This window comes from Anguilla rostrata, chromosome 10 (genome assembly GCF_018555375.3).
Source record: "Anguilla rostrata isolate EN2019 chromosome 10, ASM1855537v3, whole genome shotgun sequence".
NCBI lineage: Eukaryota > Metazoa > Chordata > Actinopteri > Anguilliformes > Anguillidae > Anguilla > Anguilla rostrata.
The window spans coordinates 11,437,519-11,451,291 of NC_057942.1; the positions used below are offsets into that span (position 1 = coordinate 11,437,519).

General features: G+C 56.7%; 1 protein-coding gene across 18 annotated transcripts in view; it reads left to right on the top strand.

Moving 5' to 3' along the window:
• Positions 1-13,773, top strand: part of ncor2 (nuclear receptor corepressor 2) — a 141,566-nt gene that overhangs the window by 104,906 nt on the left and 22,887 nt on the right. For 8 of the 18 annotated variants that reach the window (XM_064354036.1, XM_064354052.1, XM_064354048.1 and 5 more), the window contains 11 exons: positions 2,756-2,898; positions 3,754-3,892; positions 5,611-6,028; positions 8,131-8,251; positions 9,283-9,550; positions 10,402-10,449; positions 10,709-10,876; positions 11,009-11,199; positions 11,324-11,474; positions 11,594-11,701; positions 11,781-11,887. In XM_064354036.1, the coding sequence (XP_064210106.1) occupies positions 2,756-2,898; positions 3,754-3,892; positions 5,611-6,028; positions 8,131-8,251; positions 9,283-9,550; positions 10,402-10,449; positions 10,709-10,876; positions 11,009-11,199; positions 11,324-11,474; positions 11,594-11,701; positions 11,781-11,887 (1,862 nt within the window). The remainder of the gene's footprint in view (positions 1-2,755; positions 2,899-3,753; positions 3,893-5,610; positions 6,029-8,130; positions 8,252-9,282; positions 9,551-10,401; positions 10,450-10,708; positions 10,877-11,008; positions 11,200-11,323; positions 11,475-11,593; positions 11,702-11,780; positions 11,888-13,773) is intronic. The other 10 variants (XM_064354045.1, XM_064354047.1, XM_064354040.1 and 7 more) reach the window with 8 other exon arrangements.

A 13,773-nucleotide genomic window follows, 5' to 3' on the forward strand; every position in this document is an offset into this window, starting at 1 on the left:
CGGATCTCTGCTCCTTTTTTCCCTTCTTCTTCTCTCTTCTGTCTCTGCTCTCTTTCTTTGCCTCATTTTCTGGTTCTTACAGTCTAGGGGTCACATTCAGACGTGGAGAGAGGTCAGTCGGGAAATGAGAGAATGCTCTGTGCATGTAGGCAGACTGTCTCTTGCTTTCACTTTATTTTCCTTTCTTCTTTTGTGCCTTCCCCCCTTCTTTCTCTCTCTGTCTGTCTCTGTCTCTCTGTTACTGTTTACACACACTCAGTGTGTGTGTGTGTATGTCTGTGTTTGTGTCTGTGCTTGGGTGTGTGTCATTCTGTCTGTTTTTTGTGCGTGTGTGTCTGCTTGGGTGTGTGTCTGTGTTTGTGTGTGTGTTTGTGTGTGTCTGCTTGGGTGTGTGTGTGTCTGTGTTTGTGTGTGTGTGTGTGTCTCTCTGTTTGGGTGTGTGTGTGTGTCTGTTTGGATGTGTGTGTGTCTGTTTGCGTGTGTGTGCGTGTGTCTGTTTGTGTGTGTGTGTGTGTATCTCTGTTTGGGTGTGTGTGTCTGTGTGTCTCTGTCTGGGTGTGCGTGTGAGAGCAGGGCTCAGAGTGCAGTGTGCTGGCGGAGGGGGGGAGAGAGGGAGGGATAGAGAGAGATCAAATGAGGGGAGAGAGAGGCTTAGCACGTAGCGCCGCCTCACAGTCCCACTCGCTGAGAAAGTTCTGACTGCAGCCAGAGCGGAAAGGGAAGCCTGACGGAAGCAGCATGGCTCTGACACAGTGAGAGAGGAGGAGAGACAGAAAGAGAGAACAGAGAGGAGAGAGAGAGAGAGAGTGAAAGAGGAGAGAGGTGCGAGTCGAGCATGTGCCGTTTGGGGCATGTGCGTCTGACGGCAGCTGGAGTATCGGCCCAGGAGGAGGGGGCGGGGTTGAGCCCGCGGACGCGCTGAGCCGCGCCGTCTCCGAGATCAGAGGGGCCGATAACGCGAGCGAGCGAGGGAGAGAGAGAGAGCCGCGGGCGCCGGGGACACGGGACGACCGGAGCGCGGGGCACGTGAGCTCCAGGACGCCGGGAGACCGCTTGGCAGGACGCCCTCTCCAGGGTGGGGCTTCGGGGAGGGGGTGGGGGGGCGGGCAGGCGGGGGAGAGCCACCTGCTGTTCCTTGGCTGCTGCTGCTGCTGCTGTTGTTTGGGCTGCACCCCGCTGGCTGGACTACAGGCTGTTAGGCAGGACGCGCCTCCTCCACGGCGTCCAGGGGAAGCGGAGTCGCTCCGCGCTCGTGAGCGGCGGGTTTCGCTCGGCGGTAACGGCGGTAACGGCGGAGATGGGCACCGGATCGCGCGGCGCGGTCGCGGGGCAGGACGCAGCGGATCTGATTGTGTAACGAGCGTGGGGCCGAGACGATAACCTTCCCGTCTGCCGCGAAGCCAGCGACATCACAGCGGGGCGGAGCTAGTCCCTCGCTCGCGCCGGGTCCGTGCTGCGTGGCTCCGCCCCCTCTCCCGCCCGTCAGGCGAGGCTGCGGAAGGTTAACGGGTTCGTCGGTCGGCATCCTTCTCCGTCTGTTTCATCCTGAGAGCGCGCTGCGTGAGGGGCTGGGGGGGGGGCAGTGGGGGGGTCAGGGTTCATGCGGTGCCCATGAATATTTCAGTGGGACCAACTCCAGTTACTTAAACCCTTAGCGAGTGGCGCTCCTGCCGCCTCGGCGAGGGGGACGGCGATCAGCAACGCTTTACTTACGTCTGCGCCGGGGCTCCCTGTGGCGTGCACAGGTCTGTCCCGCACGCCCATCGCTCGCTCTGAAAAACCTCTGCGGGCTTCTGGACAGCGCTCAGACCGCACGGTTGGTTATTTTGGCGTTTTCTGTGGCGCGCGGGGGCAGCTCGCGTAAGGAAGCGCCTTCGGGGCGGTTAGGTGAGAGGCCGAATCGAGGCTAGACCAGAACCCGCCGGCGGCGTCGCTCCCCCTCCCCCCTCCCGTCCCCCCCGTCCCGCCGGCTCCGTTAGGAAGAGGAACCGAAACCCCGCCGCGCGCCCTTTGACCCCCTCGCCACGCCGCGCCGCCGGCCAAGGTTGCCCGAGAGACGAGGCACGACTGATAGCGGAGGTTTCCGGAAGGACCCGCCCGCTCGCCCGCCCCGCCCGCCCCTCCCTGGCTCTGCGTGTTGCCCGGGCGCCGGTTTTACAGGCTGCCGCCCGGAGTCCCCGGGGGAGGGGGGGGGGAGCCAAACGAGCGATGTTTCCCGTGACAGGTTGATCTGTCACAGACAGCGCAGCAGCCCTCTTGTGTAAGCCCCGTTGTGCGTGTTGTTGTGGGGAAAAACACAGGCCTCCTTTTCTCCTCTTCTGTGGTTGTCGGGCGCAGCGAAAGCCTGGCGTGGAAAATGACAGCAGCGAGAACCCGCAGCGGTGACTGTTTGTGTTTGGGGTGCGTGGAGATGAAAGCGGCTGACTCTGGTTTGGGTCAGGGCGGGTCAGTGCTCTCGGTACCCGGAGGGGCTGCGGGTTTGAGTCCTCAGCGCCCCGTTGTGAGAAGTTCATTGGGTTCGACACCCTTATCTGAAGTGACAGAAAGCAAACCTGGCTCTGTAGAACGTATTGCACGATGAGTAATTGTCCGCTGATTGTAAATGTTATGTAATAAAGAATATTAAGTTGTTCTGTGAAATGGGGAAGCATGCTGTGTTTTTCCTAGTTTTTTTTTTTGTTGTTAAAGTTAAAGTTCTGCTTATTTTGAACCCTGAAACTGTCCTGACCTTTGACCTGCGGTGTCTCATTTCCAGGCCTCCTTCAGTATGGTAGGAACTGGTCCTGCATTGCCAAGATGGTGGGCTCCAAATCCGTATCTCAGTGCAAGAACTTCTACTTCAACTACAAAAAGAGGCAGAAACTGGACGAGATTTTGCAGCAGCACAAAATGAAATCGGTAAGCCCTCAATAACTTATACGTCTGTTTCATTTTTCTACAACATTTAACAGCAAACACCGCGGCTGCTAGTTTTCCAGAACCTTCTTTGCCTGCATATCTTTGTCTGGAGACAGGTTTGCCCAACGGCGCTGGACATGTCCATTTAAAGTGCAGATGACCCTGTGTTTTAAAAGCATAAGGAAGTGCGCCTTTTAAAATGACTGCAAAGTGGACCCTCTTTGATTAAATGTACAGTTTAATTCCGGAGTGTAATCATTTTGATTCGGTGTGATCAAAAGAAATGTACTCTGTTCCGTTCGAGGGCTTGCCCCGGGAAGCTGTTAGGCTATTATCGAGCTGATGCGTACTTTGGCTTGGGTTCCAGAAACCCCACGCGAGAGAAAGGGGCAGAGAACAGCCGTGCCCTTAAGTGTGGATCAGTGATTCTTTATTTTCAATTTAGCCCATATGTCGGGTCCGCTGGTCAGTATGGTTTGGGCTAAGTGATGAAATGGCGCCAGCTGCACACTTACTGTAAGTGATAACCTCTGCTTCTGTGTGACATCCCCCCCTCCCTCAGCACGATCGCGCGGTCTCTCACACACTCGCTCGCTCGCTCGCTCACTCAGCATGGACATGCGTGCGCTCGGTCGCGTGCGCACAGACACACGCCCTTAAGTTTATTCATACGGTCGCTCGGATACCGGCTCGATCCCGCGTACGCGCCGCGCCGCGTCCTCCGCTAGCCCGTCCCGCCGCGCCGGGATGCCGAGGCCGCGGGGGAGGGGGAGGAGGGGGAACGGTAGGGCGGGAGTGGCGGAGAGGGGGGGAGACGAACGCTTGCCTGAGGGCGCCTGTCCCGCTGCCCCGCAGGAGAAGGAGCGCAAGGCCCGGAGGAAACGCAAGGCCGCCACCAACGAGGAGGCCAGCGCCCCGTCCGCCGCCGAGGAGGAGGAGATGGAGGTGTCCGGCGCCAGCGGCAACGAGGAAGAGGCCGCCGAGGACGGAGAAGGTACAGTAGGCCACTTACAGCCGCCCAACAGTACACCAGGGAGCCGCTCTTCAGCCCCATAAACCCACACCACAGAACACCAGGGAACTGCTAGTGTGACACAAGGAACTCTGCTCTCCATCCCATAATCCCACACCACAGAACACCAGGGAACTGCTAGTGTGACACAAGGAACTCTGCTCTCCATCCCATAATCCCACACCACAGAACACCAGGGAACTGCTAGTGTGACACAAGGAACTCTGCTCTCCATCCCATAATCCCACACCACAGAACACCAGCGAGACTAGAGGACTAAGACTAGAGTAACACTGCAGTCGTCTGTTACAGTCCCAGGCAGTTACATTTCTGGGAATGACTGTACGGAGAGAACACTGAGATGCTGAGGGTACTACCTTGAAATGGGTTAGGCAAACAGAAATTTATAGAGACATAGATAATACCAAGAACTGGAGATAGGTGTTTACAGGGAACCCACTGCATTTGAATTCGGGGAATCGGAATCAATGCTGTAGAAAACTTGGATGCATTAGCATTCTACGGCAAATCTATTATCCCGGTTGTAAATGGTTGCCATGGGATAGAATCCTTATCCGTTCCTCCTCTGTTTGCTTGAATATTGCATTCTGGGTTCCACAGAGAATTCAGGTCAAGTAACACATGGATAAGCCTGTTATATCATCCGTGTCCTTCATTGGCTCACTGTTTACCATAAATTGACATGTACATCCATGTTGAGCCGGTAGATGATTTCAGATGAACAAAATTGAGTCTCTCACACACCGAACACGGAACAATGTTGTATTAAGTTTTTTTCGGAAATCTAGTTTGCGCAGTTGAAGGACTTTACTGGGTTCATGACGTTCACACATGGCTGTACCAGTGAGCTAAGTGTTGTCTCACAAGCCTGGCAAAGTATGATTTTGTTAACTCTGGCACTCTGGTCTGGAAACATTTTCTTAGTCGATTGCTAATAAAGAAAAAGTGAATCACAAGAGCTAATGTCTTGGCATATTTTAACGTCCTTGTACAGGTATGGGAACTTTAGAAAGTTTTGCGTCACTGTGTGATATGGATGTGTGATGGTGATAGCTTGTACTACGTAGCTAGCTATGCTAGTTAAAACTCTGACTTTTTGTGCTAATGTCAAAATGGAACATCAACAGAGTTGAATGGAACAACCTTTTGGTTTACCTAATTACAATAGCAGTCTTGTGTAAATAAAAAATTTGTAAATGAAGCCATATTGGTCGGGAATCGTATGTGTCTACGATTCCAGAACCTCATCTGTCTGTAGCTATTGTTTTACTATTCTCCCGTTTGGAAAGGGATATTAACCTGTACTAGCTCCGTCCCTCTTAATGTCCAGTTAATTCTATATTTATTTTTAGGACTGTTGGTATCAGATTGTACAGAACGCTGGTATCGCAGAACCCTGGGAATCCTGCAGAATGCCCTGGTTGTGTCTGGTGGCTCTATCTCGTGCTGTAGAAGCCTGAGGGAGTTTCTTCCATCACCAGAAATGGTCTTTGCTCCGCTTGTTTTCCCTTCCACTGAAACGTGACCTGATTACGCACAGCGCTGGCACTTCCATTAATCTTACTGTAAATGTGCCCAGCTAAAGACAACACCAGCTCATTTCCTTCCCAGACCTGTTGGCCTTGTGCATTGTCCTTCCTCTCGACCCGCTGGCCACTGTCATCTCTTCACTCCTGAAGCAGGGCCCAACAACAGCTCGGACACGGAGAGCCTGCCGTCGCCCCGGTCCTCCGAGGAGAGCAAGTCCAAAGAGGAGAGCAAGCCCGGCCAGGGGCCCGGGTCCGAGGGGGCCGCGGGGGACCAGGACGCCGCCCTGGGCGAGGCGGGGTCGGGAGGGGACGAGAAGCCGCCGAACCTCCGGGAGGCGGAGCAGGCCATCAAGCAGGAGGTGAAGAGCGAGGCGGGGGAGTGCAGCAAGGAGCAGCCTGCCGAATGCGCCGACAAGAAGCCCCCCGCCGAGGCGGAGGCGGGGAAGGGGTCCGGCAAGGGGTCCAAGAGGGACCACGGGCCCAAGACGGGCTCCAACGGCGACAGCGACTCCAGCGCCACCTGCAGCGCCGACGAGGTGGAGGAGACGGACAGCGCCGACAAGATCAGGTGAGCGGGGCGGGGGGCAGGGGGCGGGGCCTAAGCGTAACCCGGGCGACTCGGATCATTCCAGACCCGCGCCAGTGCCGTACGCGGAGCTCAGGGAGCCAGGCCGCTTCCTTCTTTACAAACGCCCGCGCACTTTTCCCAGAATGCTTTTCACACCTGAGTCCCCGGCCCCCGCAGCGCAAACAGAACCCGCGGCGCTGGGCTAACAGGGTCACTTTCATTCAACCTTGGAGGGGTCCAGGAGGGAAGCAGCCAGAAAAACACAACACAGGCTCTTAGTGAAATCAGATACAGCTGCTCCCAGCACCGCTGCGTTACTTCAGCTGCTTCAGTTAATATTTCACTGCGTGTTTTAAAAACATCTACATGCATACCATTCAATATTCAAGATCATGTCACATGACCAGGCCCCAGTGACCAATCAGAAATGAGAAACATCATGGTGAAGAATATCCATTTGCTAAATTGAGTTGCATTACATGGAAAACCTGAAGCTTCTAAAAAATTTTTTTTAAAAATGTTTTTTTTAGCCAATGCCTAATATGGTGGAACAAGACACATGCCATTACTTTCAGTCATCTGTCCAATTCTGGATGCTATGGACATGGTCTTTTCAACCGCACCCCACCCACCTGTCCTGTGAGAATGTGCCGTTCATTTTGGCATTTTCAGTCTTTGCGTGTAATCCCGTGTGTCACCTCCGTGGCCCGTGTGGCGCCCCGCCCGTGCCGGTGCAGCGCTCGCTGTTGTAGCGCGGGGCTGAACGGGCCCTTCGCGCCTCAGAGTGCGTGTCAGGCGCGAGCGGGGAGAAAGCGCCGCGTCTTTTGAACTTCTCGGTGCGCTACGGTAATTAGCGCCGGCGAGATTAGCGGCTCCGGCGCGATGAAAGCGATGGCGCTCTTCCCGTAACATGAAACGATCCTCTCCTCGGCGTCTCTGGCTCTTCAGAAGGCCCCCGCGGGGGTGGCTGGGTAATATGCCTGCAGGGAATTTCCAGCCCGTTATATATATTGCTTCACATCAAATAAAACACCAGCGGAATATAAACAAGCTGTTTTTCAGCTTTTTGTCGAAGGGGATTTCTCTCCCCCCCCCCCCCCCCCTCAGAGCTTTGTAGGAGGTTTGTGAATCCTCATTTTAACAGTAAAATTTGCAATGGGACAACCCTGCGATACAGTGCTTGATTAATGAGTTCTGCTTAGATGGAGTAATGGCTCCTTGGTGGTGCTACGGCATTGGCGCGGTTCAATACTGCGACCGCAGTGGATCGTTGGAGCTGGTGTAATGGCTTCTTCACACAGGCGTTCAGAAGAAGAACTGCTGGGAACCTTTTGTGGAATCGGTCACATGGTTCATCAGTAATGACCGCTAATGCACAGGGCCGACCGCGGCTGCTTCCTGTCTGCAGACCTCACGCGGTCGACGCACCTTCAGTAGCATTAGCAACGGCCATTATGCGATCAGTGACAGTCAGCGGGTGTGCATGGAGCAGGGGGGTGTGGTTTTTTTTTTTAGGGGGGGGGGGGGGTTGTCCCAGAGTGTTCGCCGAGCGCTTGGTCTTTTTTTCCATGACAGCAGACTGCGTTTATTGGCACAGCTGAGCGAAACGTTCCTGGTGCGGAGGCCAAAGCAAACGCAGATGGGGGTGGGGGGGGGTGGGGTGCAGGGAAGATGGAAACACACTCGAAGCGTCCGCGCTCTTTGTGTTTTCATTTGCCAGGACTTCTCCCACGCGGGGTTAATCCATGTTTATCAGGAAAGTAAATAAGAGAGAGAGCCGGTTCCAGGCCATATTAAGGAAAAGCAGCCGGCATCCGCTCGCCCAGCACCGCGAACGGGCGTCTCATGGTGTCTCTCTCTCTCTCTCTATTTCTGCCTCTCTCTCTCTCTCTCTCTCTCTATTTCTGCCTCTCTCTCTCTCTCTCTCTCTCTGTTTCTGCCTCTCTCTCTCTCTTCTCTCTCTCTCTCTTCTCTCTCTCTCTCTCTCTCTCTCTCTCTCTCTCTCTCTCTCTCTCTCTCTCTATTTCTGCCTCTCTCTCTCTCTCTCTCTCTCTCTCTCTCTCTCTCTCTCTCTCTCTATTTCTGCCTCTCTCTCTCTCCAGAATGACCTCACCCAGGCCCAGCCTGCTGAACTACTCCCACGAGGGGGTGATCTCCTCCCCCCTGCAGAAACCCATGGACCTCAAGCAGCTCAAGCAGAGGGCTGCTGCCATCCCCCCCATCGTGAGTGTTTAAGTGCTGTGTGTGTGTGTGTGTGTGTGTGTGTGCACGTGTGCTTGTGTGTTTATGTGTGCTCGTGCATGTGCATGTGTGTATGTGCGCACGTCTGCAGCCGTATCCCAAACCGCCATGGCTTTTCCGCCACTAGGCTACACAGCCTACCAGCCAATCGGACGTGCTAAAAGGCAGACTGCAGAGGGATTGGTCAGTCCACGTGTGGGTCTAGAACGCAGGCACAGAGAATTCCGTTTTGCATAGAAGCGCGAGTGCCGGGCGTTAGGAGCAGTGGGGGGAGCGAGCGTGCCGGTGTGTGGCCCCTGGAGGGCCCCTCCTGTCCCCGCGGCACGCCCACGTGTGCCGGTGGCATCCGTGGCAGATGAGCGTGCAGATTAGAGCCAGCGGGCAGGTCAGTGCTGCAGGGGGATTAAAGGCAGCCTTCCTGGTGCAGAGATAAGGAGGAGGGTGCTTAAATAACAGAGCGCACGGTGGGGGGGGGGGGTGGGGGGGGGGGTGCTGCGCAGGCCAGCTCTCAGTAAGGGGGGGGGCTGCGCAGGCTAGCTCTCAGTAAGGGAGTCTCTGAGGCACAGGCGGGCAGGAGACCGAAAAGCTCTGCTTTCATGGCAGATTATGAGTTAGCACGTGTGTGTGTTTCAGCAGCTGCTGCTTTGTGTGTGGATTTGCTTAAGTATCTGTGTGTGTGAGTGTGCATGCATCAGTCTGTGTGTGTGTGCATAGGTGTGTGTGGGTGGGGCTGTGTGTGTGTGTGCGTCAGTCTGTCTGTCTCTGCATGTATCTGTCTGTTGGTGTGTGTATGCATGTGTGTGTGCGTGCATATGTGCATCTGTCTGTCTGTCTCTGTGTGTGTGCCTGCCTGCCTGTGTATGTCTGTCTGTGTTTGTGTGCGTGTGCGTGCATGCGTGTGTGTGTGTGCGCTGCCATGTGTCTGAATGGCCAGTGAAGCGCCTCGTGCACGCTCAGCGCGCACGTGCTTTTGCTCAGCACACTCACCGGGGGGCGCTGTCCTCTCTGATCAGATGCCCGAGGCGTCGGCGCAGGGAGGGGCCCGGGGCGGCGGGAAGCAGCAGGTGTCCCCCCACGCGCTGGCGCTGTACCAGCAGCAGATCACCATGGCGCACGAGTCCTCGCAGGAGGGCTCCCCCCACGGCAAGCAGCAGAAAGCGCAGGTGCACCCCCAGCAGCAGCAGCAGCAGCAGCAGCAGCAGGCTGACAGGGAGGCCCACGTCAGCAGCAGCCCCCGCGTCCGGACCCGCAGCCCCGCCTCCACCGCCAGCGACAAGGACGGTACGAGAGGCCTTCCTCAGCGGCCTGACACTAACGAGAGGGCCTTGCACAGGAAACGGCAGTTTCACGGGTCTTTAAATGTGATTCTGATGAATAATTGGCGCCAAAGCCTGTCTGTTGCATATGTAATTCAGCAGATGTAAAATGTGTGTGTGTTTGCTCAACTATATGTGAAGATTCATCTGTAGCAGTTAACCTTTGGCTTTTCTGTCATTGGTCAGGCTGTAGTTAGCGGGAGGGCACTAATATGCCTTGCCCTGAAAAGAGGCTGGTTTATTGGTCAGTTGTTGAAGCGCTTAGAGTGACTGACAGGGCCCTAGTTAAGAGCAGCATGTGCTGGTAAGTGAGCACCGGCCTGCAGGGTGCCACTGTGAGGAGGGAGATGTGTGCCTCTATGCTGAATATCAGAAACAAACGGGGAAACAGGTTCACCTATATGTCACTATATAGTCTACAACAGTACATGTCAAAATGAAGGCAAGGCTGCAGTACAGGGAAATGTAGTCTTTTGTTATTTGTAGTCCTTATGTGTTCCATTTCCTCTGTTGTAAATGTTTGGGCACAAAATGCTCCCGTTTACGCCTCCACGTGCGTTCGCACAGTTGTAATGACACAGCCCGGCTGTGAGCGCAGGCGTGTTTGAGTCACTGCCTGTAGCGCGTCACACAGCAGTAGAGCGCACTTACCCGTTTATGGGCCGCGGAGGCAATGAGGCGTTGGTGGCGCTAACCGAGAGGCGGGGATAGCGACAGAGAGACGGAGGAGCTGGAGCGCCTTCACGCCGCGGGGGCGGTGTTCGGTGGGGAGGGGAGGAGCACATGTTCAGCTTCCGTGTGTGTGTGTGTCCACAGAGATGGAGGGCAACGAGAGGTGGCTACAGACTCTGCTTCACGGATTACGTAGGTTCACCCCTCCCCTTTTACCACTTCTGCCTGTGACACACATTAGCCTCGGGCCCGCCCCCGAGCGGCTCGGGCGCGGCGGAACGGGAGGACGCGCACGGCGTTCCCGCGCACCTGACCGCGACGCGGGGCCGCCGCCCGCCGGGCCGCCAGAGGCTCCGCACACGCGTCCTGTAGGAGGAGAGGCGGGGCCTGACCCGGAGTGTGACCCTTCTGTTTGTGTGTCCGTCTCTTCCCCCCCCCCCCCCCCTCACAGATAAGTCCCGGGCCTTCTCTCCGCTCGGGGAGGGGAAGAAGCAGGGCAGGGGCGCCGAGGACCCCAGACCCGCCAACCTGAGCCGCCCGGTGCTGTCGCCCTACCAGCTCTCGCACCGGGACATGGCCAAGCTGAGCCACGACCAGCACCTGCTGCACTTCAGCCAAGGTGGGCTGGCACTCTGCCCCCCTAAACTACGCCCCCCTCCGGCGGTGTTCTCCACCCCCTCCTCCTACACTCCCTCCCCCCTCACACTCTGCCACCCTCATGCTCCGCCCCCCTCTACCCCGTATGTGCCAGCCCTCCACGCATTCGGCCGCTGGTCAGCTGACCCTCCGCGTGTCTCCGCAGCCTCCTTCCAGGCCGGCCCGCACGGCGTCCCCCTCGGCCTGCCGCAGGACAGCGGCCGAATGGCGGCCGTGCGCCCGCTGCACATCCCCGAGCCGCCCCCCCTCATCTCCTCCTCCAAGCCGGGCGGCTCCATCACGCAGGTGAGCCCCGCCCACGCCGGCCCCGTCACCGCCGCTGCTTCAGAGCGGCCCGAAAGCCCGCCAGGACAGACGTCCGTCCCTGACGCTCGCTAACCCCCCGCTCCTGTACCCCCCCGCCCCCCAGGGTACCCCGGTCCAGCTGCACAGCCCGGCCCACGGCTCGGAACAGGGCAAGATCCCCGCCGGGCCGCTGGGCCTGTCCTGGATGGAGCCGAAGAAAGCGGGTGAGTCCAAGTGTCTGGAGTGGGTGACACACTCCCAGCCCTGGTTCGCTGGTGAGTGGCCTTTCTTCCCGTACGCAATTCGGAATGCCCGACCATGCACCCCCGCCACCTTCCCTGACCGAGGCTCCGCCCCCGCCCCCCACCCCCCCCTCTGTCGTTCCCTCCCGCAGGGCCGTTCGCCGTGGTCAAGCAGGAGCAGCTGTCCCCCCGCGGTCAGGCCCCCCAGGCGGAGAACCTGTCCACCCAGGGGACGTCGTACGACGGCTCCGCGGGACGGGGTGAGGACGCGCCGCTCTCCCCCTGTAGTGCTTTTCCCCCCCCGTAAACTCACCGTTTCTCACGCTCATCTCCCTTCAGCAGGGTCCATGCCTGCCGTCCAAGGCGGCAGCATCACTAAGGGTCTCCCGGGAACCAGGGTTCACCAGGACACGCCCATCTCCTACAGAGGGGGGTCCATCACTCAGGTATGCCTGAGGGCCAGGCGGCTCTTAAAACACTCGTGTGCATCTCACTTTGGGTTTCTGTTTCTCAAGCGTAAATACCTTCTGATATGTCAGCAATGTGCCCTCAAATATAGCTTTCTGTTCTTCTGATAGATGTCACATTTATCAAATCTGGCTGGTTTTATAATGTGTCACAATGCTTCAGTAATAAAATGAGAATGTTAACATTCTAGCATTTTACCATTCTGTTGGAATATTCATTTGATGTGTGAATCTTCCGGTTATGTCGGAGTGTGTTAAAGTGCAGAGCCTGCGCAGTCACAGCCTGCAGTTATGTAAGAATGCACAGCTTGACCTCTCTGGGTAGCTCATCAGCAGTGAAGCGCTGCTGTACTGAGGCTGATTGTGCTCAGTGTAATGACACCCCACTTTGATTTCATCCACATTGTGAAGTGAAAGAGGTTTACTTTTCCAGTGTTTTCTCAGTTTTTCCCCTAATATCGACAGGTTTTCAGGATTTCACCAAATGCACTTTATGACCAAGTGTCTGGACACCCCTTAGTTAGTATGGGGCTGTTTTTATGGTTTGGGCTTGGCCCCTTAGTTCCAGTGAAGGCAGATCCTAATGCAGTGACATTTTCAGCAATTCCGTGCTTCCAACTTTGTGGCAACAGCTTGGTGAAGGCCCTTTCCTGTTTCAGTATGACACTGCCCCCGGGCACACTACGAGGTCCATGTAGAAATGATTGTGTTGAGATTTTTGTAAATTTTTGGCGTATCTTCTAAAATAGCCATTTTTGGCTTTTTGTAAGTTGAAGACTGCGGGTACGGAATTCCGTGCGGAATAGCAGAGAAGTTTGGGGCCCGAGCGAGCAGTGAGAGCTGAAGGAGAGGATCGCAGCGTGCGTCAGCAGCGCTTTGAGGAGCGTAGCTGCGGGAGCTCAGAGCTCCGCCGGCGCCGCCGATAGCCAGAGGGCACCTCTCCATACGTTTAAAGGGCGGGAAGCCGACGTGCCGTAACCAACGGCGACCAGAAGCCGAGGCCCTCCCGCCGAGGATGACATAACCGCGCGGGCCGCCGCGTCTCCCTCGCCATAGAAACGGGCGCATCCTGCCGGCCCCCCTGTTCCTTTATGCATCTGTTTGCTCTCTCCCGTCCACCTGCCACCGCCACAGAATCACACCACTTTTCACCCACTTATCTCGCAATAAGTCAGCCCGGCGGCCAGGTGTCCAGGGCGGAACAGAGGGGTGGGGGTGGTGGGGGTGGGGGGGGGGGCTGATTTTCTGCCTGAAAAGATAACTAATCGAAAGGGGGGGTGAGGGGTGGGGGTGGGAGGCCATCTAATTAAAGGGCAGAGAAGCTCCGTGCTGGCTGTATTTGCGTAGGCTTGGGTCCAGTCCAGCGGGGCCGTGGGCTGTGGGTACACAGAGATAAGCCCCGTGTGTTGCATCAGGTGTCTGTGGCGTCCTCCCCCCCCCGCCCCGCCGCTGTGGGGCAGATGGGCCGATAACGGCCGCTGCCGGCTGCAGTCACCCGATCCGGTAACCGGAGCGCCCTCTCCCAGGGGCCCCGGGGCCTTTTCGGGGCCCTTAGGAGGGAGCGGGGCCCGCCTCTCTGGAGGAGAGGTCCCCAATCAAACCGGACAGCCGCTGCTCTCTATGGAGACGGGACGGTTGTCAGAGCAACCCCCCCCCCCCCACTTCCAACTAAGCCCAAATGAGATGTTCTGGGAAAGTTGGGCTGTTTCACTCTCCCCTTGTATTTGCGGTACTGATTGTCATTTGGCCTCATACCGTCAGTAACGTGCAGGCCCAGTAGGAGGACATGCAGATCTCAGTTGACCCACGGTGTTGTAAGTGGGTCGCCATTCATCACTTATTTGTACTGCTTGTTCATTTTCGGT